The sequence below is a fragment of the Microcebus murinus genome, chromosome 15, assembly GCF_040939455.1.
Source record: "Microcebus murinus isolate Inina chromosome 15, M.murinus_Inina_mat1.0, whole genome shotgun sequence".
NCBI lineage: Eukaryota > Metazoa > Chordata > Mammalia > Primates > Cheirogaleidae > Microcebus > Microcebus murinus.
The window spans coordinates 37,949,771-37,975,070 of NC_134118.1; the positions used below are offsets into that span (position 1 = coordinate 37,949,771).

A 25,300-nucleotide genomic window follows, 5' to 3' on the forward strand; every position below is an offset into this window, starting at 1 on the left:
TGTAAAAAACACAGTATCTGCAAAGTGCAATAAAATGAGATATGCCTGTATGTTCATTACAGAAAATTTTGAAAAAAAGAATTATATAAAAGGAAAAGGAAATCTTTGGTAATTCCACCTCACCATAGTGTCTATTACATTTTGATGTATTTTTCTAATTTTTATCTTTTCAAAAATAGGTACTATAATTTTAACATAGTGACTCATGAATATATTGTTTTTAAATTGTTTTATTTAGCTTTAAACAATGAAGATTTTCCAATTTCAGTAAATATTTTTGATTATTAAATTTTTGACTATAAAATAATATATTCTTATTACAGAAAGTTTATAAAAATACCAAAAAGAAAAGAAAAAATTAAAATCACTGATTTAATTCAATTAATTTTAATTAACCAGTGATAACTACTGTTGGTATATTGGTGTTTCAATCTTTTGTGAATACCAGGTATACTTTTTTAAAACAAAATTGGGGTGTTGTATATAACTTTCTTTTTCACAAAATAAGAGTTTATAGCCATTTTCACATAACATGATTTTTAATGTAACATGCTTTTTAATTTCATCAAGGTATACCAAACTTTATTTTCCTATTGTGAGACATTTAAGTTATTTGTAAGTTTTTACTATTATAAATAATGCTGTAATAAGACTCTTATACCTGCATTTTTATGGAGCATCACTGATTATCTTCTTGTGATAAATTCCTAGCAGTGGAATTAATGGAACAAAAAAATATATAAACATTTTAAGACTTTTCATATATACTAGCAAATTGCCTTAGTAAATGTTGCGTTCTCACCTGTATAACATTCTTTGAAGTTCTTCTGCATTGCTTATGGATGAATCAGAATATTGTTCCTTCCAGTTTAACTCATTTTTATGTTAGAATGCTGAGATTTGTAAACCATGACCTATTTCTATAATTTTTATTTAAGGCCTCAAAACAGAGGTCTTATATTAATCCACAGCCTCTGGAAGTCCAGAGCTTTTCAGAGGCCTTTCTGAGGGCATTGGTGTCGGATCCCCTGGGTTAGAGGTGTAGACACCAGTGCATGTCTCTTAAACGTTCGTTTGAAATCCAGGCTATCTGTGCTCAGGTCTGAGGAACTTTTAGTGTGATCCAAAATAAATACAAATTCTTGGGTCATGCCCAAGTTTGGAGAACTTTTTAGGGCAATCCAAAATGAATTTTAAGAAATAACTTTTCAGCTAGTTAGACTCTGCCTGTTTTAGTAAACCATTCAGAAAATCTGTAGAATAAATAGAGTGTAAAGTGCTTACTTAGATCTTGGCATCAGGCTGTGCCTGAATTAGAATCCCAGCTTCACCACTTAGGAGCTGGGTTCCCTTGGGCAAGTTTCTTAATCTTTCTTTATCTTAGTTTCCTCTTCTATAAATGGAGCTAATTGTAGTACCTGTCTCTTGGGTTATTATGATGATTATTTATTATGATTGACATATCAGTCAGGATTCCACCAGAGAAACAGAACCAGTAGGAGATGTGTATCAAGAAATTTATTGCAAGGAATTATTTACGTGATTGTGGGGGCTGAAGTCAGAAATGGCCACCAGGAAGGGCAGGCTGGAATTCTCCTCCACGGTACGGAAGCTGCCATCCACAGGCGGAATTTCTTTTCATCAGTAAACCCTCAGCTCTACTCTTAAGGCTTTTCACCTGATTGAATCAGGCCCACCCAGATTTTCTAGGATAACTTCCCATACTTAAAATCAACTGATTACGGAGTTTAACCAAATCTACATAATACCTTCACAGCAACATGTAAATTAGTGTTTGATTAAATAACTGGGCATTGTAGCCTGTAGGGCAATATCTACTCTTACATATTTGTGCTTTCCCTTCACACTTGGATAAGCACACTGCTACACATGCCTGCCTTGTTTGAACTATTAAAGTCTGGAATTGTCAGGAACTGGCCAGGTATGCCAGAGAACAAGCAAGGGGAATCCAAGTGTAGCAGGAGATGTGAAGAATGAAGCAGAGATGATGTGGTCTCAGAGAGAAAGTGAGGAAGAGTGAGAGCTTGCATGAGAAGCTGCCTTGTTTCCCAGTGCTACATGAAGTTCAGCTGTACTTCCTGCTTGTACAAATTCCCAAGATACCTTTGTGTGCTCATAATAAAAACCATTTCTATTTAATTCAAATTAAAGAGGTTTTAGCTCTTTTAACTGCATAAGATAATATAGTATCATTAGAAGAAATAGTGAAATTATAATTTAGAAATGAAAGTTACATACCTAACATACTTATGTTGGCTTTCCCTTACGTTGGACTATCCCAAACTATAGACTTGATTCTAGAATTTATTTCCACATAGACTAGAGTGCCATGAATATACTGAAAAACAGAACAGAGTAGGACTTAAAAGTATTTATGGACAAACAAAATGCCTGCATATAACATATTGTGTGAAGAGGGAAATGTATTGCTTGTCTTATGAACACTGATACCAGATCTGTGCTTAGTAAGAGCAGCTTTTATTGTTTTGTCTTTTTTCACCAAAAAGAGGCAAAAAGAACCTCTTTAATATGGGATTTTCTATCTAAAACAACACAAAATACAGCCAGATCTATGAATTTTCAGACATTTATTTGCATATACTCCCTGACTATATTTTGTGAATAAATCCCAGAAGAGATGAAAAACTTAAATCATTTTCTAATACCTTTCAAGATACCTTCCCCCTTCCTCCACCATTGCCTCTGATTTAAATCTTCTAGCCAGGGGGTGTTCAGTGAAAAAAGACAAGTTCTCAAGATTCCATAGTAATTAATTCACAATTCTCACCTACTTAAGTATAGGTGAAATTTTTGAGAGTCAGTAAAGCCAGACTGTCCAAGTTCAAATCCTGGCTTTATCATTCACCAGCAGTGAGACCTTGGGCATTTAAATTACATACTCTTTTCTCATCTGTAAAATTGGGATGATAACAGTACCTTCTTGTAAGAGTAGATATGCAGATTAAATGAGTTAAAAGATATAAAGCCATTGGAATAGCTCAGATTAGCTATTATTTTATTATTATTGGAATAGATTAAATATCAAGTCCAAGTCCCTTTATCACAGTTGGATTAAGTAAATTGATTTGTATTAAGTGAACTTAAATTGGTATTTTGGAGTGTTTTAAGTTTCATATTTAAGAAATTTTCGACCTAGTAGGTAGAATAGAGATGATCTAGCCCAGTAATGTCATGTTATAGATAAGGAAACCGACATGTAATTAGCTCACAGAATGAGTGGCGTCAGGGATGAAATTAGACCCTAGTCCTCCAAACTCCTCACATAAACCTGGTTCTAAGCCCTACATCCGCCATGTTTCCAGGAATTCATTTATAGCCTAAAGCAAACACACTTTATGTACAAGGATGGGCCACCTCTCCCTTCTTTTCCTTGGCCTTCTATTTGCGTATAGAAGAGACTTGATCTCAGTATTTAAATGAAGTACTACCCTTTATTATTTTTTAATAATGATTGTTGAAAACATAGCCTTTAAGTCTCCCATAGATTTGTTCTGCCTAAGCCTGAGGGAAAACTACAACTTACGTATATGTGGGCCTGATATTAGAAGAAGCATGTTTTAAAAAAAAATAGCATCTCTATGAAACATTGATAAATGCAAATTTGATCTCAAACAGATGTATTGGAGTTTCTGTACAATGATATGTTTGGAAAGTGGGATTCACTTATATTCAGAAGATATTTATTGTGTGTGATAAACATTTTGCTAGGCATTGACGTAGTTTGTGCTGGACCTCTCTCCTCAGTTTGGACATGACTTCTTGGGAAAGTACTTAGGTTTTGACCATGTTTTTGATGCTCTAGGGAACAATCTTGTCACTCAGCGTTTACAGTTCAGTGTTACACTAATTTGTGTAGGGGACTTTTTCTATTATCGTCTATAAACTCTTACAAATAAAACATGGAAAAGCAGAATTTATGGTATCAGAGTAGTTTAAAAAGATATTGTGACAAATGTAACATATTAATGTAAGATGACTAAGTGTGGGCTATATGGGAACTTACTATCTTCACAACTATTTTGGAAATCTAAAACAATTCTCAAATAAAAAGTTTATTTAAAAAAAATCCCTGCCAAAAACCACATATATAAGATTGCTATGATAAAATAAGTTGTAGTGATTAGCATGGTGAGCAGCTTTTATTAAGGTTAATATTAGCATGGTGAGCAGCTTTTATTCTGTTTCACCATATAAAATAAAATGATCAAAGCTGAATTATTTCAGTCAGAGAAAGATCATTGTTATCATAGAAAGTCCTAGTTTGAAAACAAACATCTCTAACAGGATGTTAGAATTAGAAAGGCATGCAAATACAGTCTTTCTGTTAAAAGTTTCAAACTGGGATAAAGTTACTATATGAAACATTTTGATGTCTCAGGGACAAAAACAAACCAAAGACTGCTAATTTCTTGGGGATACTTTTATCTAGAGCACAAATCACCTCTATAAGTTTATGAGTCTGGCATCCCCACCTGAGAGCAGTGGTCCATCTTTGTATCTCCAGGCATGGTAAATAACCATGACGGTGATCACTGATCAGTTACTGTTTCCTGAAATGAATGGAGAGGAAACACTTTCAAAATGAACTAGAAACAATTAAGAATCTGAGGGCCTTTAGAAATGTATTCCTTTTTGAAGCTACTTGCAAAAATAAATAAATGAGCTAAAGAAAACCTTTCTGGTTAGTATTTGTACCTTGGTTATTATCTTCACACACTATTGCCTTCTCAGGCTGCTAAAGCCATCCCATAATCCCTAATACCCCACTGCCAAGGATTGTTCTGCACCAGCCAACTCTTTCTGGTAAAGGAGCTGGTGGCAGTGAAGGGGTGGTGATACTGTTACTGCTATTGTTGATTGTCCTGTCCTGGGAATCCCACCTACTCTTCTTCAGATCTTTGGTGTTGGGGTTGAGGACTGTGGGAACAAGGTGGAATTAAGAGTAAAGTAAAACTCAGTCTGAAACAGCTGTATATCTCTTCTGGGAAAAATGTGGCCCCAGTTTTACCAGAGTATTTGTCTGGAAGCAAAATGTACAACTTTACAGCTTTGGGTGTTTGGAAAGGCCCTCATTGCTCTGCCATTCCATCAATAAAACAGGAATATTTGCTACCTAGATAGATGGAACCTACAGGTGGTGGGAATTACTGAATAATGTATCTCCTTTTTTTTTAAAGTAAAGTTGCAAAAAAAATTTAGAAAACCAAACAAGTCTGTCTGTCTGCCTACCCACCTTTTTCCATTCACATGTTCATTTCAGTTGATTTCTACTCTTAGGGATTTTTACAACAGAAAGGTCCATGACCCAAAAACCAATTAGCATATCTTATGGACATTTTTACGGTGATGTTACCATTGGTTACAAGTGTGAGCAGGATGATGTCGAGTGCAAGTAGAAGTTCAGGTAAGTATTGGACTGTTGTGCCAAGCCAGTTCTAAAAATGCCAGCACTGACTAGCTGAGAGTTTGAGGAGTGACTCTAGCTTTGCCGCAAAAAGGTAAATGTTATTGTTCATGTCTGCCTGTTCTTGCCACTGAGGATCCTTTTTATTATTTTTTAAATTCGATTACACTTTACCTTCTCCTTTAGTTGTATTTCATTTAAATTGGCATTCATAATTAGTTTTATATTTGTAATATGGTTTTTTAAAACTGGGTGGTCCCACATTGCCTAATCTGTATTATAATTGCCTGTTTAAAAAATTGCCTGTTTACTTGTCTGTCTTCTCCACTTAACTCCACTTAATTTAATGTCTTGGAATGCAGGAGATTCATCTTTTTTGCTTTTGTCCTCAACACCTGGGAAAATCCTTGGACGTAAAAAACACTAAGGAAATAATAGTTAAATAATGCTTTTTAAATTCTAAGTGTTTATGTTGATTTAATTGGATTATTAACTCCCTGTATTTTTATTTTATGCTAGAGCAATAGGGGTTAGGGAAATATAGAGATTATTTTATTTTTGTAAACTGTTTTGAAGTTGTATGCATGCTGTAATTCACTTTTGTTATTCATGTCAGGATTCTGGGGAATTTTCACCGTTGCAATGGCACGTACATTTGACCTCAGTCTGCTATTTCCAGGAAGTGATTGATTGGCTGATGGTTTGAATGTAATCTTAATTATTCAAAGGTTGTGAATTTGACATGAAACAATTAATTTATTTTGTTTTGTTTTGTTTTTTGCCACAGCAAATCTTTTTAAAAAATAACATACAATGAAAAATACAGAGACATTGGTAGATGACCAATCATTCATAATTCTGTGCCTCTTAGAGACAACTATTGTTAACATTTTAGGCACATGTAATGGTATACTAGTAAATGTTTAACCACCAGCTCTCTGAGTATAATTCTGATATGAAAGTTGGTTGATATTTTTATTTATATTAGTAAGTAAGATGAAAGTGAAGTAACTAAAATATATTAATATGTCAGAGTTTCTAGTTATTTGTCAATGGCATGAACAACTTCTTTGCTGATTCAGATAATAGTTTTCAATTTCTGGAAGAGGCAGCGCATGGTGGCTCATGCCTATAATCCCAGCACTTTGGGAGGCTGAGGTAGGAGGATGGCTTGAGGTCTTGGAGTTCAAGATCAGTGTGGCAAGATAGCAAGATCCCGTTTTTACAAGAAATTTAAAAATTAGCCCTGTGTGGTAGTCCAGCACACCTATAGTCCTAGCTACTTGGGAGATTGAGGCAGGAGGATCACTGAAACCCAGGAGTTTGAGGCTGTGGTGAGCTGTGTTTAGGGCATTGCATTCCAGTGTGGGTGACAGAATGGGACCCTGTCTCTTAAAAATTTTTTTTAAAAAAGAAGCCCAAATACTGGAAGAATGCTTCCTCAGTTTTTTGTGCTTTTTGTAATATAACAGCTCCACACACAACATACTTTTAGGTTGAATCTGCATTATTAACTTTTTCTCCATCACTTTCTTAAGTTTAGACAATCAATAAAATGTTAAATCAATCCTCAGTTGCCAATTTTTGTGGTATAAATATTGCCATGGCCAATTTCAGGCTACAAATGTGATACTACTGGTGACAAATTAGGAAGAAATGAACATTAGCAGCAGTAAGATGTTAGGAAATGATGAACTTTTAATATTAGATTCATATTTATGTGATCTATTTAATTGTAAGCTTACATAATTTTTAAGAATGGCTACGTTTAGCAACTGGCTTGTAAAATTTCTGAAAATTTAATTGTAAGCTCTCATGAGTTAGTATGAGCTGGCTCTAGCACACCACTGGGTAGATGTGTTCTCACTTTTCTTGTATTAATATATATATATATCTTAGCCTATTTAGGCTGCTATGACAAAACGCCATAGGCTGGGTGGCTTACAAATAGCAGTTCTGGAGGCTGGGAAGTTCAAGATAAGGTGCCAACAGACTTGGTGTCTGGTAAAGGCCTGTTTTCTGGTTCTTAGATGGTACCTTCTTACTGTGTCCTCGTGTGGTGAAAGTGGCAAGGGATTTCTCTGCGACCTCTTTAACAAGGACATTAATGTCATTCATGAGAACCACACCTCCTAATAGCTACACCTTGGGGGTTAGGATTTCAACATATGAATTTGCAGGGGACACAAACATTTAGACCATCACAAAATAAATATATAGTTTTTAAAGTAAGATTTTAAAAATAAGCTTGGGATCATATTGAACAATCAGTAGTTTAGGGGCCTCTTTACTACTTCATAGACGTGGATTCCGGTAGCATTTGGTTTTGCTTATTCTTTTGCTTTGGCACAGACTGCGTCAGGCCACTTCGCAGTGAGTCGGTCACAAGGCGGGGGCTAGGTCAGAATGGTTGAATAAAATGCCTCCAGTGTGGGAGGAAAGGAGGAATGAATGGGTACAGGACAGCATAAACCTCCTGTGTAGCAGGCTGGTTATTTCAAAGTATGGCACCAATATGAACTTCATCTCTCAGGCAGTCCTTTCCTTGAGAGCGTTTGGAAACCTCGCTCTGCTCATGCAGAGTACTGTGCTCCTTCCTTTGTTCAGCTGGACCCCATACCTGCCATTCGCTCCTACATCCTCTTTTGCGTCTTCTTGCTTCCCTCCTTTCTACTTCTTTCTGATCCTGATAAAAGGCAATTTTACTCTTTGTGAATCTTTTTAAATATTCTCAAAAGGCAGAACTGTTTGTTTGGGGACAATTGTACTCAGTGACTATGGTCCTATTGAATAGTCATTACCCTTAAATGAAAGTATCCTCAAATGCATAATATGGTATCCTGAAACTTAGTTTTCTGTGATCTCCCAAATCTAGAAATTTACACTTGTTGGGCAATTTCATGTGACTTTTGGCAGCAAAAATTTTAAATGACTTTAATGTTCGTTAGCCATCGAATATGTTCCTAGTATCCAGTGGAAAAGTTCCCCAGTGGCTTTGCAAAAAATAGATATTAGGTGATGCGAGGGCTGCTAGCCTTACTTGTGTAATGGAGAAATTGTTGAATATTTATAGCAAAAGTCTTGTGCTTACCCACTGTTGAAGTTTCTGTTGCAATTCCCAGGAGAGAACAAATCCTTGTGTTGCTAGAATGAATTCAGCTGTTTCCACGTTTTGTTTACATTCCTGGTCAAAGCCTTCAGCTTTATAACAGAAACTCTTTAAGAACTACCTATTTTTTAAGAACTCAGTTAAATAAGTTTTTTTAAGGTATTTGTTTTTTTTTCAGTAAAATAAAGGCCTTTTAAAAGGCTTTTGATATATAAATTTATATTGTTTAGGTTTTGCTCTTTTGTATATATTTGTTGCTTCATTGTTATTTCCTCAACCATTGATAGAGTGTATTTTACTTTGGCTTAGACCTCACTGGAAATTGGTGAAAAGATAGCAATGTAATGGTGTAGGGACCTCTATAAGGTAAAAGGAAGAGCTTAGCTGACCTAAACCCAAGTGATACAAAGCTAAGAAATGGCTAGGGCATTCACATTTAAAAGATATTATTTAGATGTCATCTGGTGTGGAAAAATCTTGCAGTGTCTTAACAACTTAAATAATTTATGCATTTTTATTAACATTTAATTTTAGCTTTTCAAAAAGTATCCACCTCCCTATTTAACATAAAGTCTGGGTTTCAAACTGACCTAATTCCTTTCTAAGTTTTTGGAAGTGTCAATTAATTAACATTTTGATCAGTTTCAGATGTTTAAAATATGTTTTTGGTTTTGCACTAAAAAATGGCAACTGTCATCTCTCATAGTAGTTTTATATTAATCTCATAAAGGATAGAGACACATAAGCATGTTTCTCACCTTTTTTCTTTCCCTGTGGCCTTCTATTAAAGCCACTGATTTTTCATATTTTTTTATTAATAGTAGAGTTTTTTTACAGGAGAATATTATGCTGATGGATTGAGGTGAATTTGGTCTCATTTGAAAAATATCACATGTGGAAGTTAAGACATCTTCTCAAATAGTCACATGCATGCACACACTCCTTTGTTTGTAACATATTTTGCTGTTAGCCAAATTCCAAAAATCAGCTGCTTCTGTAATGTTTGAATTTTGGTACTGATTTTGATTGCCACATCATCAGTAGACACCAGACACCTTTGTTATGCAGCTGTCCCTTCTAGGTTTTCATACTGAATGATTTAAAGTGACTTAGGAATGATGTTAAAGGCCAAATATATTGGTAGACACTAATTATATCCCTATTAAATAATTAATCCTCCACTTTTACTCTGATAGACTTATCAGGTTGTGTTTGGAGTCTGATTTCTCTTTTCCTTCTTCCATCCTTCCTACCTTTCCTCCTGTTTCCTTTATATGCCCTAAAATCAAGTAATCTATCAATCAGATACATACTTACATATGTGTTCCTTTGATTTTCAGTGTCTCCAAAGCAACAGAGTTAATCTTGGATTATTTAAAAAGTGTTAGATTTGTTCATGCATTAAGGAAGTAAAGAGATAACTAGAAGCTCTAACCAGAAATGTTAGAATTAACAGCTATTCTCTAGGCCAGGATGGTGGCTCACACCTGTAGTCCCAGCTACTCTGGAGGCTGAGGCAGGAGGATCACTAGAACCCAGGAGTTTGAGGCTGCAGTGAACTATGAGACACCACTGCGCTCCAGCCTGGGCAACAAAGCAAGCCCCTGTCTCCAAAAAAACCAAACCAAAACAAAAAAAGGCTATTCTCCATAACTCTGACATCTAAAAGCATCACTGGACGTGCCTGAATTTATTAGCAGCAAGCATAAGAGGTGGTATAATTACTGCTTCCTATATTCCACCATCTTCTATCCTTTTACATACTAGAACGAAGAGAAGAGAGAAAAGTAGATTATATATTCTGATGTGAAGCAGCATATTGGAGTATTAAGTATATGTTTAATAAGAAAAGGATCTAACACTATAAAGCAGATCTTTCTAGGTAGGTGATAAACTAGTATATTATGAGAAACTTTTTCTCCCTGAAAATTTTTTCATCCTTGGACAGAGGGCTTTTACTTGGTGTTTATTTGTTATTATATAGATATTAAGACCCTAAGTATGGACTGTCATGTAGGAAACATCTGCCTTTAATTTTTCCTTCTTCGGTGTGATCACAGGATTTCTGTTTGAATTTCTACCAAACTTCCTGTGTCCTACTTTTGCCAGACCGTGTCTCCTGCCTATCTCATATCCGTCCCAGGAGTTTATACAAGGTATTCCCTGAAGGTCCATAAGGAAGTATCCGAAGAGATGTGTCACCCTTTTGCATATAGTTTTTGAAACCAGGATGACAGGTTTGAGGGAAGGGCGTGGGTTTTCTATTCTTTTTTTTTTTTTTTTTTTTGAGAACTTGACATGTTTAAAGCCATTGTTAAATAGGGTGCAACTGGATGAGTCAGTTGTTTTTTGGAGACTTGTTCTTTACATACGATCTAAAAGTATTTTATGGCATGGAATCTGAGCATGTCAAGAGGGCTTTTAAAATGACCTTAATTTTTAAACTTTCTGTAATTATTTCTTTAAGATTTATATGCAACAACATCATTCCAACATGTATATGGCCTGAGAAGGAGTTTGTAGTCTAGTAGAGGAAATAATATGCAAAAATACCTCTGATACAAGGTCAAAAATATATGAATGTTCTAATTTTAAGAAAAGCAGAAATGCAAATCATAAGCTCTTTTCTTGTATATAGGCTTCTCACTAGACCATAAGCACCTATGGGCAGGGACTGTGTCCTTAGTTGATCTTGTTTATTTAGTATCTAGCATACTGTCTGCAATAGAGACATTAAATTTCTTGATTGAAAATTAAAGTTTATTCTTAAATGCACACTTGTCTTTTGGTCAGAAATACAGAAATCATCAGCTAATAAGACAAAAGTTTGAAAAATCAATCTCTGGATGTAGTGCATGGTCCAAACTAAAACTACCATATATTTGTTTAATATTTTATTACTCCTTATTTTTTTCCTGATAGACATCTCTTTAGAACTATACTATCTTTTTTATGTCTTTTACCAACAAATAACTCCTAATCACAAATTTTAATCCTCCTATATTGCTACACATATCTAGAAAAGAGAGGATTGAATTTTAGCCCTTTTTGTCTTTAGGCTTTCTATATAAAATTCTTCCTATAGATCACTTTAGGTTGACTGTGGAGGAAAGATAAATACCCAGAAAAGATTTATTCTGGTTACAAATTCCTTGGTTCATTCAGTAGTTATTCATTGAACACAATTATACATCGGACCAATAGTTATCAATCTTTCTGTATTCACATTTGAAGAGGTTAGATTCTGTTCTCACGTGTTGCAGTAAATGCCGCCTTTCTTAGGTGCTAACTTGACATTATGCACCATACCTCTTCTCAAATCCAGTTATAACTGTTCCACATCATTTAACATAACTCACTCAGACAAGTTCCATCTGATTAACATCACTGTATGCTATTTTATATTCCACATGATTTGAAATTTAGCAGCATGCCAAGTGAAAAGTTTGTATTACTTATTGGTTAGAAATTACCACAGTCTTAACTTATGAAGAGACAGGTTCTAAAGATACTGTACAGTAAAAAAACTATGAATAGGCAGAATTACCCCTGAAATTCTATTAAATGACACCAAAATATAGTATTGCCAAATTAAGTGCATGTTAAAATCTAATGTACCATCTCTTAATAAGGCCAACCTGGCCAGTTTTCGGTCTCCTGTTAAAAGAGAATACTGTTCTTCAGTGAGTATCAGATGCTCATCAAGGTGACATTTTGTATGAAAAATACCTATTTTTAAACATTAAACCCAGACACTTTGTGCAAGATGTATTAATATATACAACCAGATGTAACTGGGAATTGAGACCCACTGTACAAAACCAGCAGCAAAATTATTCCTGGGGATTTGCTTATTACGTGGATTATAGGTGGAATCACTGGTGCTATTTAAATTATAATATTTCTTTCTCTCTGTGAGTAGAATTGAGTGCACATTAGTTCAGTGAGCACATGATACAGTTCCACTGAGTTACCCTATAAAAATGAGTAGAAGATATTCTTCTCCTTGAGAAGCTTACCGTCTAATTAGGGAGTTAAAACATGCATGTGTGGAAAAAAACAAACTTAAAAGAATTGGGAAGGACAGGGCAACATGTTCTAATTTTAAATGTGTTGTAGTTATAAATAACATAGTTGAAAGCCTCTTCCAAGATCTTTGAATTTTTTTGTGTGGGATTTCTTTTTTAATAGAGTTAAACAAATATAAAACTAAATCTATAGAGGTACTGATTACCATGCCCATTTTGTGAGAAACATCCTGGGAAGGGTGACCTAAAGGAACTGAGATCTGTATTTTCAATGGGGATAATACAGTGTTCACAAAAACTTTGTTCTCTTGGCTTTGTTATTGCTTTGGCATCATAAGAGATTAGATATATGAGAAGTGTGCATTGTGAGACTCAGAATGGTTATAAATGGTGAATAATAAGTCCAACTGAAATGCAAGTTACTTGAATTTATAAGGAAGGGTTATGATGACTATAGGTCAGGGCAGGATAGCTCCAAAAATTTCAGCCTCATATATTGTGAACTACAGAACTTTATATATTGGAAAATAGGCTAGGAAATATAACTAACATTACTTGAAACTCTAATATGTGCCCAGCACTGTGGTGTTTATCTTCTATAGTTTTCTCATTCAGTTTTAGCAACAAGCCAAAAGATAGGCATTAGTATCCTCAAATGACAGATAAGGAAACAATTCTAGCAAGTAAGCAAATTGGCCGGCTCCCACAAATAGGAGCTCTAGCTGATGGCAGAAGTTGTACTCTTCCCATGATAGTCATGCTGCCCCAGTAGGTACATCACGCATCCTATTGGCTTTTTCTGTAGCTGTTCTCTGTATTCTATATGCTCATAGACATGACTATTGATAGAACTCATTTGGCGAATTTTATATGTAGTATATATTAATATAACTCATTTAAATGTTTATTAGCTTTATTTGTCCTGAAACTAAAGGTATACATAATAGTTGCTTATATGATTTGCGTGTCCTTGAAAGGGATTAAATGTAAAAGAACCTGATGTAACTTGATGTTGTATTATTGATTTTAATGATCATAGTTGAGCAGTCACTGGTGATAAAGAAGTGAGTGAACTCAGAATTTATGTAACTTTCTGCTAAAGATTTGAGAGAACTAATAGAAGTACTTTGTAGTTCTGTAACTTTAGGAAAAGCCATTCCAGTTGAATCTCATTATTTTTCTTTACCAATCTTTAGTCTCTAATTCTTAGAAGGAATTTCCTCCCTGCCAAATTTTATATGGAGGCTCACCAGAACTATAAGTTTTTTTAAAACTAATTTTAAATAATATACTTCTTTCCCATTCCCCACAGTTTGTCAGATCTGGCCCTACATATTGTGGTGGTGATATTAATGTAGACACTATTAAATTTAGATATTGCCATTTTAATGGCAGTGTACCTTTATATTTGTCTTTGTAGCAAAATATAATTTACTTACTAATACTTTCTTTCCATTACATAATGTATTGCCTTAATCTAGCAGTTAATATAGGCTGGTACAAGTTATGTGCAATGCACACACCAGATAGAAACACAAGTTGTTCTGTGACACTGTTGCTTTCTGTTTGGGGAAGCAAATCAAGGTTAGCCGAAGACATCTTTATAAAATCACATGTAATGGTTTTTTTTTTTTTTTTCCTGAACAGCAGCAAGTCAAGCACTTTTGTTTTATTGTGGTTAAGAAATAAGTTATCATTTAAAAAGTGTGGGTAATCCTTGACTTATGTACAAATGTTCCTTTCATAGAATGACTGACTTTCTATGTTCTTTTATAGAAAGACTCATTTCTCTACCTAGTGTACCCACAGTACCACTTTCCTAAAACAGTTATTGGTGCTAGACATTTATTTATTTTTCTTTCTTCTCTCCTCCTCTCTGCCATTATCCTGTTCCCTGATATCCAGCCCTCAATTTTATACACTACTGCCACCATCAACTTGTCTTGCTAACTAGAAATAGTGAAGCCAGCTACTTTCCCATCAATATAAATCCTGTTACTCTGTTTTGTTGCTACTAACTCAGTGGTTCTCAACAGAGGGTTATTATGTGCCTCCCTCCCCCACACCAGGGGACATTTGGCAATGTCTAGGGACATTTTTGGTTGTCACAACTGGAGGGCACACGGTGTGCCACAGATTTCTAGTAGGTATTAATAGAAGCCAGAGATGCTGCTAATCATCCTACAATATACAAGAAAACCCTTCCTCTCTTGCAATAAGTATCACTAGTATCAAGGTTGAGGAACCCTGCACTAGCTCTATTCAGGCATCAGTCCTGTTTTCTTCAACTCCCCCAGGGTTGAATTTAAACACCCCTCCTCTGAGCTCCTATGATACCTTGTATAACATTTTTTTCACATTCTTTTATTTGCCGATCTTATCAACAAGACTGCACACGCTTGTGTATTATTCATGTCGGTGTTCTCAATTTGTAGTATAGTGCCAAGTACACAGTGAGAGCTTCATAAATAAATAAATACATGCATAGACACCCTCGACTTCTTCAGTGCCTTCCTGGCACTTCCAGAAACCTTCACTACCTCTTGCTTGCTTACTTTTTATCAACCCTTTCCTACCTTTCCCACTCATTATTTATTTCACCAGATATTAGCATGTCAGTCCTATCATACATATATTTAGTTCTTAAGAATGTGGATCTGTCCACATTCAAAATACAGAATTCAAAATACAGAATAGCAGCACTCTAGGCTTTGTTGATAGATCCTTTGAAAACAGCAGGCCTGACCACAAACACTTGTGGCTGGCACATACAGACCATCAACAGTCTATTGACTTGTTCCAAAGAGATGTCCCAAATGAATTCTCATTTGCTTTTGAATCACTTTGCTCCCATCCCCCTGACTCATAAATTCTAAGTGTTTTACCTAGCTAGTGATACCTGGCATCAGTACTTATTTCTATTCTATGTTTCTGCTTATCTCTCGTCATGGCATTTGCATTGCTCAAACCATGCTTAACTGAGCACCTCTGGTCCTTTGTTTGTGCCGCCTAACCCTTGCTCTTTAGAACCTCGCTTTTATACATTCTTCAGATGGCAGTCAAGACACATGTCACATTTCAGAAGCCTTTCCTTAGACCCCAAGATAGAGTGATATATACCTTCTGTGCATCTATAGCACATTGTGCCTACTCCTATAATACTATAAATAGGAATGTGATGGCAATATTTGACTTTCCCATTGAGGTCAGAGTCTGTGCTTTCAGGGCATTCCTGGTGCCTGTTATATATCATGCATGTAATAGGTTTTGGATATATGAGTGAATGGATGAGAGAGAGTACTTCTTCTAGCGTGGAAAAATCACATCAACCTGCCTAACCCCTTCTCCTAGGAGGATGTGGGGTTGAGTCAATCCAAATGTTGAGAGCCTTTGAGGAAGACGGTGCAAGAGAATAAACTTTATATTCACTGGTATGTTTACCATCATGACCAGAGAGTTATACTCCTGGATCGCATTAGCTTAACTCTTTGTTAAGCTAATTGCTTTACTGTGTGGTACTATAGTGATATGCCTTTGGCCTTGATTGAGTGTTTTTACAAAAACTGTGTTTTGAACATACTCAGTTGCCTGTTCACACAGAGAGAGCCCCAAAAAGATATATTGATGACAATAAGCACCTGCAGACATTGTTCTGAATCATGTACCAAACAAACCAAACCCACCATTCCAGGTGCTGGTTTGTGAAAGGAGTGAGTTCTTTCCTCACCAAGGAAATGTGTGTGTTTAAATTTGAAAACAAGCTTTATTGCCTTGAAAGTTGTATAAATATTTTTTAGACTCTCTTATTATAATAAGTAAAACATGATCCAAATTAAAAAGAGGGATCAGATTTCCTTAGGTAGGATTAAGAATTACCATTGTGGTTTGCTTTATTGTTGTTGTTTTTGACATTAAAATGTCATACTTAACAACTTGTTTTCTTCTGCATCCACAGAGTGTAGCATGAAACTCCAATGAGAAATTTTTATGGTCAACTTTGTGATTGGGGGTACTTCTGTACATATTGAACTTTATGGAACATCCACAAACTTTTACTCATCTACCCAAGCCTGAATTAGAGAACTGTGGACTATAATCAGACAGTAGTGAATTCATATCTGCCTCCACCACTTACCAGCTGTGTGACTCAGGCAGGATACCTAACCTGTAAGCCTAAGTTTCCTCATTTCTAAAATAGATTGCATGGGGGTTTTTTGGTTTTGTTTTTGTTTTTTTACAGAGTCTCACTCTGTTGCCCAGGCTGGAGTGCTGTGGCGTCAGCCTAGCTCACAGCAACCTCAAACTCCTGGGCTCAAGCAATCCTACTGCCTCAGCCTCCCGAGTAGCTGGGACTATAGGCATGCGCCACCATGCCCAGCTAATTTTTTCTATATATTTTTAGTTGGCCAATTCTATTTTTAGTAGAAATGGGGTCTCACTCTTGCTCAGGCTTCGAACTCCTGACCTTGAGCGATCCGCCTGCCTTGGCCTCCCAGAGTGCTAGGTATGAGCCACTGCACCAGGCCAGATTGCATGTTTTATATGCATAATAATAGTCTATTCTCATCATCATTACTGAAATCTCATCATTAGAAATTCATTTCAGTAGGTTAAGAAACCCCTAAATGCAATTTTCTTTCTTAAAAACACCTTTATAACAACTAAGGTTATATGCAAACACACTGGTAGTGTGACCCAATAGCAAAGCCTGAGAAGGGCTGTTTGTGAGAGAGTGGGAAGAAAGGATAGAAGGGGACTCTGTACAACTAGGTAGCACCCCAGAATCCTAGAGGGAGATAAATCTTCAGGCAATTAGATCTGAAACAATTTGGCCTTGACCTCAACGTTTGACCTCAACCCCCTCAGAATCTGAAAGCCATTTCCCCTAACCCTTCATTTCCCTCCTGTCAGGTTATTAAATATGAAATGTCCAATTTCAAATCAAAAGTGTAGTTTACTATGTCTCAAACAAGAAGCAATACAATTAATCAAAGTATGTGCTTAAACTATCGACACAGTGTTGCCCTATTAACAGTAGCTTACGCCAGCAGTAAAGAAGCCTGGATCGCAAGTGGCAATGCAATCACAAAAGGTGTTTTCCAAAATTTGTTGAGAATTGTATATGCTCATTGGAGCATTTTGAATTTCAGATTTTTGGATTAGGAATGCTCAACCAGTAAGCATATAATGCAAATATTCCAAAATCCAAAAAAATTTGAAACATTTCTGGACCTAAACATTTAAGATGAGGCCGGGCGCAGTGACTCACGCCTGTAATCCTAGCACTCTGGGAGGCCGAGGCGGGCGGATTGCTCGAGGTCAGGAGTTCAAAACCAGCCTGAGCAAGTGCGAGACCCCGTCTCTACTATAAATAGGAAGAAATTAATTGGCCAAGTAATATATACAGAAAAAATTAGCCGGGCATGGTGGCACATGCCTGTAGTCCCAGCTACTCGGGAGGCTGAGGCAGTAGGATTGCTTGAGCCCAGGAGTTTGAGGTTGCTGTGAGCTAGGCTGATGCCAGGGCACTCACTCTAGCCAGGGCAACAGAGTGAGACTCTGTCTCAAAAAAAAAAAAAACATTTAAGATGAGGGCTAGCACTCTGGGAGGCCGAGGCGCGCAGATTGCTCAAGGTCAGGAGTTCAAAACCAGCCTGAGCAAGACCCCGTCTCTACCAAAAATAGAAAGAAATTAATTGACCAACTAAAAATATATATACAAAAAATTAGCCAGGCATGGTGGCGCATGCCTGTAGTCCCAGCTACTTGGAGGCTGAGGCAGTATGATCGCTGAGCCCAGGAGATTGAGGTTGCTGTGAGCCAGGCTGATGCCATGGCACTCACTCTAGCCTGGGCAAGAAAGTGAGACTCTGTCTCAAAAAAAAAAAAAAAATGATGAGGGATAATCAACCTATACCTTATACTAATTCTTTTTTTTTTTTTCAAGTCGTTGTTTTACACAAAGCCTTTAAGCACTTTTTTTTTTTTAATTAGTATTGCTGAAAACAGTTACATATTTGCATTACCATCTTTGCTTCATGGTATCAGAGACCTCTTGGCACTTAATTTTTTCTCCTTTCTGGCAGAATATTGTTGTCTTGGTTTGTTTTGTGCTGCTCTAACAGAATACCACAGACTGGATAATTTATAATGAACAGAAATTTACTGGCTTATGGGTCTGGAGGCTGGGAAGTCCAAGATGGAGGGGCTGGCATCTGGTGAGGGCCTTCTTATTGCATCATCCCATGACAAAAGGCAGAAGGGCAACAGAGGATAAGGAGGAGAGGAGAGGGAAGATATGCTCAGAAGATTTAATCTTTTGTAGGTGGTGATGTTTTAAATTCTAATCTTAAGAAGAAATGTTGGTCCTTAGGTCAAATTGACTATATAGATGGTATATTTTGATCTGATATGAGAAGGCAGGAATTTCAATGGCAAACATAAAAGAGCTATGAGGTATAAAGATCTTTTGAGCACCATATAATGCTATCTAATTACATGTGGTATCCAGGAATTCACTGTAAGATGCAGTACATAGCTAGCTATGAAAGCAATTTTAAGGTAAATTTTTATTTACACTGCAGATATATTATTCCTCTCTTCCTATAAAATATCTTCAATATAACAATTTTAAAATTTTCTACAATTTTTATTTTGTAAAGAGGATAGGCCAGTAACTAATGTATCCACTTGCTGATTAGCACCATATTGAGTCCCCCAAATGACCAGGCATTATGAATGACTCTTCTTTAAAAGGAATGATGAGTGTATAATAATAAGTTTCTTTCTTTCTTTTTCTAGCCAAGGACCCTTGTCGTCCATCAGAGCAGTAATCAAGAGATGTAAGTTTGTTTTTTCCTGTTCTGTATTTTCCTCTGTAATAATTTTAAATGATGATTTAGATTTCCATCAAGTGGTTGCATTTGATGAATCTACAAAGAACCTAAGAAGGGTAGCTTCTAAGAAGGAATAAAGCATTTTGGACAAACAGCAAGTTTTCAACTTTTCATTTGTTGATAAGCTAGTTTCTCAGAACAATTGTTTTCTCTTATGAAAAGAGGACAAAGATTTTTAAAAAAAATCTGGCTATCTAGTTAGTTTTGTTTCTGTAATCTCATATAAATTTTATGTAACTATTTTCTATAGTTAGAGACATCTTATAGGTTTAAAAAAATATTAAATCCTGTGCTTTTTGGTTCATTTTCTTCCATGTTTCTCATTATAATTTTTTTTTAACTTTATAAATGCCTATGAGGGTAGGCTTATACTACCACATGCAAGACAGAAGTGCTATGAAGAATTCCTTCCAAAATGGCATATTCATACTTTATCTTTACCTCTTGGTTAAAGCTTCAAAACTTGCTCTTGGTATGGGGTTTTAACACTCTTTTTTTAATAAAAGGCTTTGGAAAGGTCCCTTTCCCAAATAGAACATGGATTACATGTTATAGAAAAAAGATAAAGATAAGATTTTGGATATTCTTTGCATTTTCTGAATTGAGGTCACCACTCTGAGAAGAATGTAGCCTATTTTTAGAAACAATTTTTAATATTTATTATGAATTTAGAGTGTCCACAAATCATAGAGAACATGCATTTGAGCCATACCAGGAAAATTTTACAAGGTGGCAAAAGAGAAAGATATGCCCCCACTCCATTTTTTTTCTTTGTTTGTTAATTATAAAGATGTGTGAATGCCATAGTGTATGATGAAGGGAATTAAGACAAAAAAATTAAAAATTCAGGATAGCTTCACATAACTTAGAATACTTGGAGTCTTACACACATCTTCTATAATGTGAAAAAAAAATACTTGGGGTGAAGTTGGAGAGGAGAGGAGAAGCAGGGAGAGAATTTAAATAAGAAATTAGAGTGTAGGCTGGGCATAGTGGCTCACACCTGTAATCCCAGCACTTTGGGAGGCCAAAGTGGGAGGATCGCTTGAGCACAGGGGTTTAAGACCAGCCTAGGCAGCATAGCAAGACCCCATGTCTACAGAAATTTTAAAAAATTAGCTGGGCATGGTGGCTTGTACCTGTAGTCCCAGCTACTTGGAAAGCTAAGGCAGGAAGATCACTGGAGCCTGGGAGTTCAAGGCTGTCATGAGCTATGATGGTGCCACTGCACTCTGGCCTGAGCGATAGAGCAAGATTACTGTCAAGAAAGAGAGAAAGGAAAGAAAGAAAGGAGGGGAGAGAGAGAGGGAGAGGGAGAGGGAGAGGGAGAGGGAGAGGGAGAGGGAGAGGGAGAAGAGAAGAGAAGAGAAGAGAAGAGAAGAGAAGAGAAGAGAAGAGAAGAGAAGAGAAGAGAAGAGAAGAGAAGAGAAGAGAAGAGAAGAGAAGAGAAGAGAGAGAGAAAGAAAGAGAGAGAGAAAGAGAGAGAGAGAATAGGAAGGAAGGAAGGGAGGGAGGGAGGAGAAAATAAAGGAAAAAAATTAGGGCCTAGAATTTAGGCAAGGATTTCTTGGCTACAGATATAATTTGGGGTGATCAAGGTTATAGGCAAAATCCTGGAAGTAGCTGAACATTTAGGGAGAAAATATATGGGATAGAAAAGATAACAAGGGATAGACTCTTGGGAAATGTTGATGTCTAAGGCCAAGGTATGCCTTTAAGGGACTATAAAGCAAAAGATTTATAACTCAATAAACCCAGCCCTGCTAAAGAGAAGGGTCTCCTTTCACTCAATCATGTCTACTGGCTCCTGTCTTTATTCCCTGGCATCTTATCTCCCTTTGAGTTTCAGGACTTCTTTGTTAGGATGGTAATCTATACTGACTTCCCATAGATCCTCCAGGATGGATCTTGCTTACCCTCAGGCCCCTGGATAAGACTTAAGGAGAATACAGCTAAGAAGTGGACAAATGAAAGCTGAAGAAGAGTGGGCAGAATAATAGAAAAACCAGGAGACAGCTGCGTTTTAGGGGTCGAAGGAGAAGAAGATTTTGAAGGGAATGGGTGAACCACCAATAGCTCTCAGTGCTGCAGCAAGGCCAAGCCAAGGGTGGCCAAGAATAGGTCATTAGATGTGGCACGTAAGAGGTCGATGGAGACACTTGAGAAAGCAGTTTCAGTAGAACACTGAAGTTGGAAGCCACACTCCACTTTGAACAAGGAGTGGAATATATGGAAGTTGGGACAGCTGGGGTAGGCTACTCTTTTTTGAAATTTGGTGGTAAACAGAAAGAGATGGCGGGGCTGTGGTTTGAGAAGGTTGCCGGATCAGGCAAAGAGAAAATTCAAACATGTTCATAGACTGTTTAGGATGAGGAGACGTGAAGACGTTTGTAGGCAGCAGGGAAGCAATCAGTGGAGAGATGAGACTGGAGCATGAGAGAAGAGGAAACTGGTGGAACAGGGCCCTAGCAGAGAGAGGAAGGAGGTGGTAAAACAAAGGAGAAACCCCTGCTTGGGGTGTCTTATGTTTTTTGTTTTTTAATTAATCCACTTGTCTTTGAATTCGCATATGTTAGTCACCTGGTAACACTAAAGAAATACTTGTTTGTATTTATTCCTGATATTTAGGCAAGAAGGCCAAACAGAGCTTTCATGATGGCCTACAAACACAGAATGTAGAATAATTGTGTTATCCCCCTTTCTTTTTCCCTTTTTGCCTATTCTGTAAGAAAAGTTGTAAATAATTTTCATCCTAACTAGACCATTAAAATGGTTGTATGTTTTTGTTTTTTTGAGACAGGGTCTCTCTCTGTTCTCTGTCACCCAGGTTAGAGTGCAGTGCAATCATAGCTCACAGCAACCTCAAACTCCTGGACTCAAGTGATCCTCCTGCCTCAGGCTCCTGAGTAGCTAGGACTATAGGTGCACACCACTATGCCCAGCAATTTTTTTTTTTTTGGTAGAGATGGGATCTTGCTATGTTGCCCAAGCTGACCTTGACCTCCTAGCTTCAAGTGATCCTCCTGCCTCAGCCTACCAAAGTTTTGGAGTGATAGGCATGAGCCACCATATCTAGCCTGGTGAAGTTTTTTGGTGTGTCCTAATTGGACATATCTAGAATTTTATATTCTTCCTCTCATTAACTTTTTAAGAGACAATTATTTTCTGAAATTCAGATTTAGTTAATAGTAATTACCTACCATAAGTCAGGAACTATTTCACATACATTATAAAATAATATTCTGCATGGTAGCTGCTAATCCCATTTTACAGATGGTAGGGAAACTGAGTCTCAGAGAGGTTAAATGGCTTCACAAAATAAGAGCTGAGATGTGAACCTAGGCTTCTTGACTTCAAGGCCATTGAGCTTTCCACTCCACAGATGTTCCTGTTATTGTGTTAAATGCATGTAGCTCATACCCTGTCCCAAACAAATGTAGTCAATGACTTCTTTATTATTATGAATTTCATTGATAAGGTAGTTCTATGGCTATTCTTCTATGTGCTTATTTTCTTCCAATTGGTAATTTTGAATTATTTAAAATCGGGATTAGCATCCCACTCTCCTGGCTCCACAAGGAGTTAAACTGCTTTAAGAAACAGCCTGCTCTCAGCCATGTCCCTAATGGGCTGTTGGACCTGGGATAATTGATTTAACTTCACTCTATCTCAGTTTCCTCCTCTGTGAAGTTTGACCAAGTTGATCCATCACTGAGGGTCTTTCCATGCTTATGATCCTTCTGGAACTCAGAAGGATTCTTTATTGGTGGTAATATTGCAAATCCACATCTCAACTCTTTTGTAAATAACTTAATATGAGTGTGTCTTGTACTTAGAATTTAAGCACTTGAACTAGAAAAGTTTAAAAATAATTCTTTAAAATGATAGGATAACTTTAACTGAAAATACTGCTTTTTTTCTGTGGCATTAACCCGAAATGCACATGAGACTAACAACTTATGGCATAGAGGTTAAATGGGACATGTTGGTCTGTATGGACATTGGTGGGAAATTTGATTCTCCTGGCAACAACTACAGCAAATCTGTTTAATCTGAGAAAGTGAGAAGTGGATAGTTGAGAAATTAGCAGGAACAGTGTGAAAACCCACATGAAAATCCAACATGAAATCCGAAGTGTTTCTCGCTATTAAATTGTTTAGCACTGACAAAAAGTGTCAGTCATTCCAAAAGGATCAAGAAAGAGAGAGAGTTCATAGAAGATGAGTAGATGTGAAAAAAAATCAGAGAAGGGAGGGGAAAGCAATGATTCTCAAAGGATGTGTAGAAGGAAATCTGTAAGTATGACTATGAGACCTCTCTCCTTGTTCTGCTGCATCAAGAGTGGCAATACTTCTCTGCTGCCCATGGGGGGCTGTTATTAATACTAATCACCTCTGGTGCGAAGGGGCAGAATCAGGTTAAAAGCCACTGGTTTAAAACAACATAAATCAACTCCTGAATTACCTTTTAGGTATTATTCATACTTTAAAATTTATCCTTATTGAAATAGCAAATTGATTTTGCAAAATGATTTTTAGATTTTTTATTTTGCATTGTTGTTAGAAACTACAGGCACGTTTTTTTTTTGACTGTGGTTACATGTGTGGATGTCCTGGTCTGTAAAGGCAAATCTTTGCAGCAACTTATTTCTTTAATCTCTGAAACTATGGTTAATCAACTTTTTTTCCATCTTAGTGTTCAGGGTAGGGAAAAACAGTGGCATGGCAAGACAGCCTTGCTCCTGAATTCCTTTGAAAGCTTAGGCAACTGGGTTCACTCTTTTTTCTCCCTTTTCTCTTCTATAACCCCTTCTTTTTTTCTCTTAGCACTCATGAATAGTGCACAGCAAAAATGCCCCATGGAAGAGGTATGTTTGTGACAATAACATGAAGTCTTTTAAAAGTGCTATGTCTGCTGATTCCAGCTTTAGAGATAGTGGTGATTTGATTGTAGCACAGTTGGGTGAGCCTCTGACTTAATGAAACCACTCTTACCAGTCAGACATACCATGCAGAGCTCTGTATCCTCTTTTATTCCAATAGACAAAATGTACTGCAGCTTGGTTTAGCTCTTGATAAAAATATAATAGTCAAACCAGTTGATGATATGAATATAAGGATATCTTCCAAGTTGAGATTCAGTGGTTTTGGTTTCAGATGTTAGAGATTTGCCTTGCCACCCAGCACGGGTTCACCTGTCACAGCTCCAATCCCAGCCTAAATGTCATTCCCACCCCCCATCTCCACTCATGCCTCCCCCAGCTTTGGCAGCCTCCTTGTTCAGAGAGAAGCAGAAGTTAATAGGAGAAAGAAAGAAAAGGTCCATACTTTTAATCTTTTCAAATGAAAAGAATTAAAATAATGGAGTATTGGAGAGAGATGAAAGCAACTGGTTGAAATAAATTATATCTGAAATAAATTCCCTTTGTGCACAAATCTTTACAGTATAGTATTGGAAGATTTTTTTCCAAAGGGACCTTTAGAATATGCTCCTTTAAAATAGAGATAATGTTCTCTATTACATAGAAATTGACCCGATATGTGACATATTTCCCAGATTGTTTAAGACTTGATTTACTTTATACAATAAAACTTGGAAAAAATTTAAACTATCATTATATTTAATAACTGTCTTCTTTTCTCTGTTCATTCTTCAAATTATTTTCAGAACCACAGAATGTGCTTTGGGGAGTTTTTAAAATCTATATTTTCTTATGCAATTCAAATATATAATTGCAATTAACTTTATGCCAATAAAAAGACCATTTTGATTTACTTTTCTACTAAGGAATATTAAAATTTATACATTCTATATGATGTCA

The 25,300-nt window shown here is 36.5% G+C and overlaps 1 protein-coding gene across 4 annotated transcripts in view; it reads left to right on the top strand.

Annotated features, from left to right (window-relative positions):
- Positions 1-25,300, top strand: part of SH3D19 (SH3 domain containing 19) — a 151,154-nt gene that overhangs the window by 81,306 nt on the left and 44,548 nt on the right. For 2 of the 4 annotated variants that reach the window (XM_012783717.3, XM_012783718.2), the window contains one exon: positions 19,385-19,425. In XM_012783717.3, coding sequence (XP_012639171.2) covers positions 19,385-19,425 — 41 coding nt within the window. Of the gene's footprint in view, positions 1-16,538; positions 16,751-19,384; positions 19,426-24,305; positions 24,347-25,300 lie in introns of all 4 variants that reach the window. The other 2 variants (XM_020280160.2, XM_076010585.1) reach the window with 2 other exon arrangements.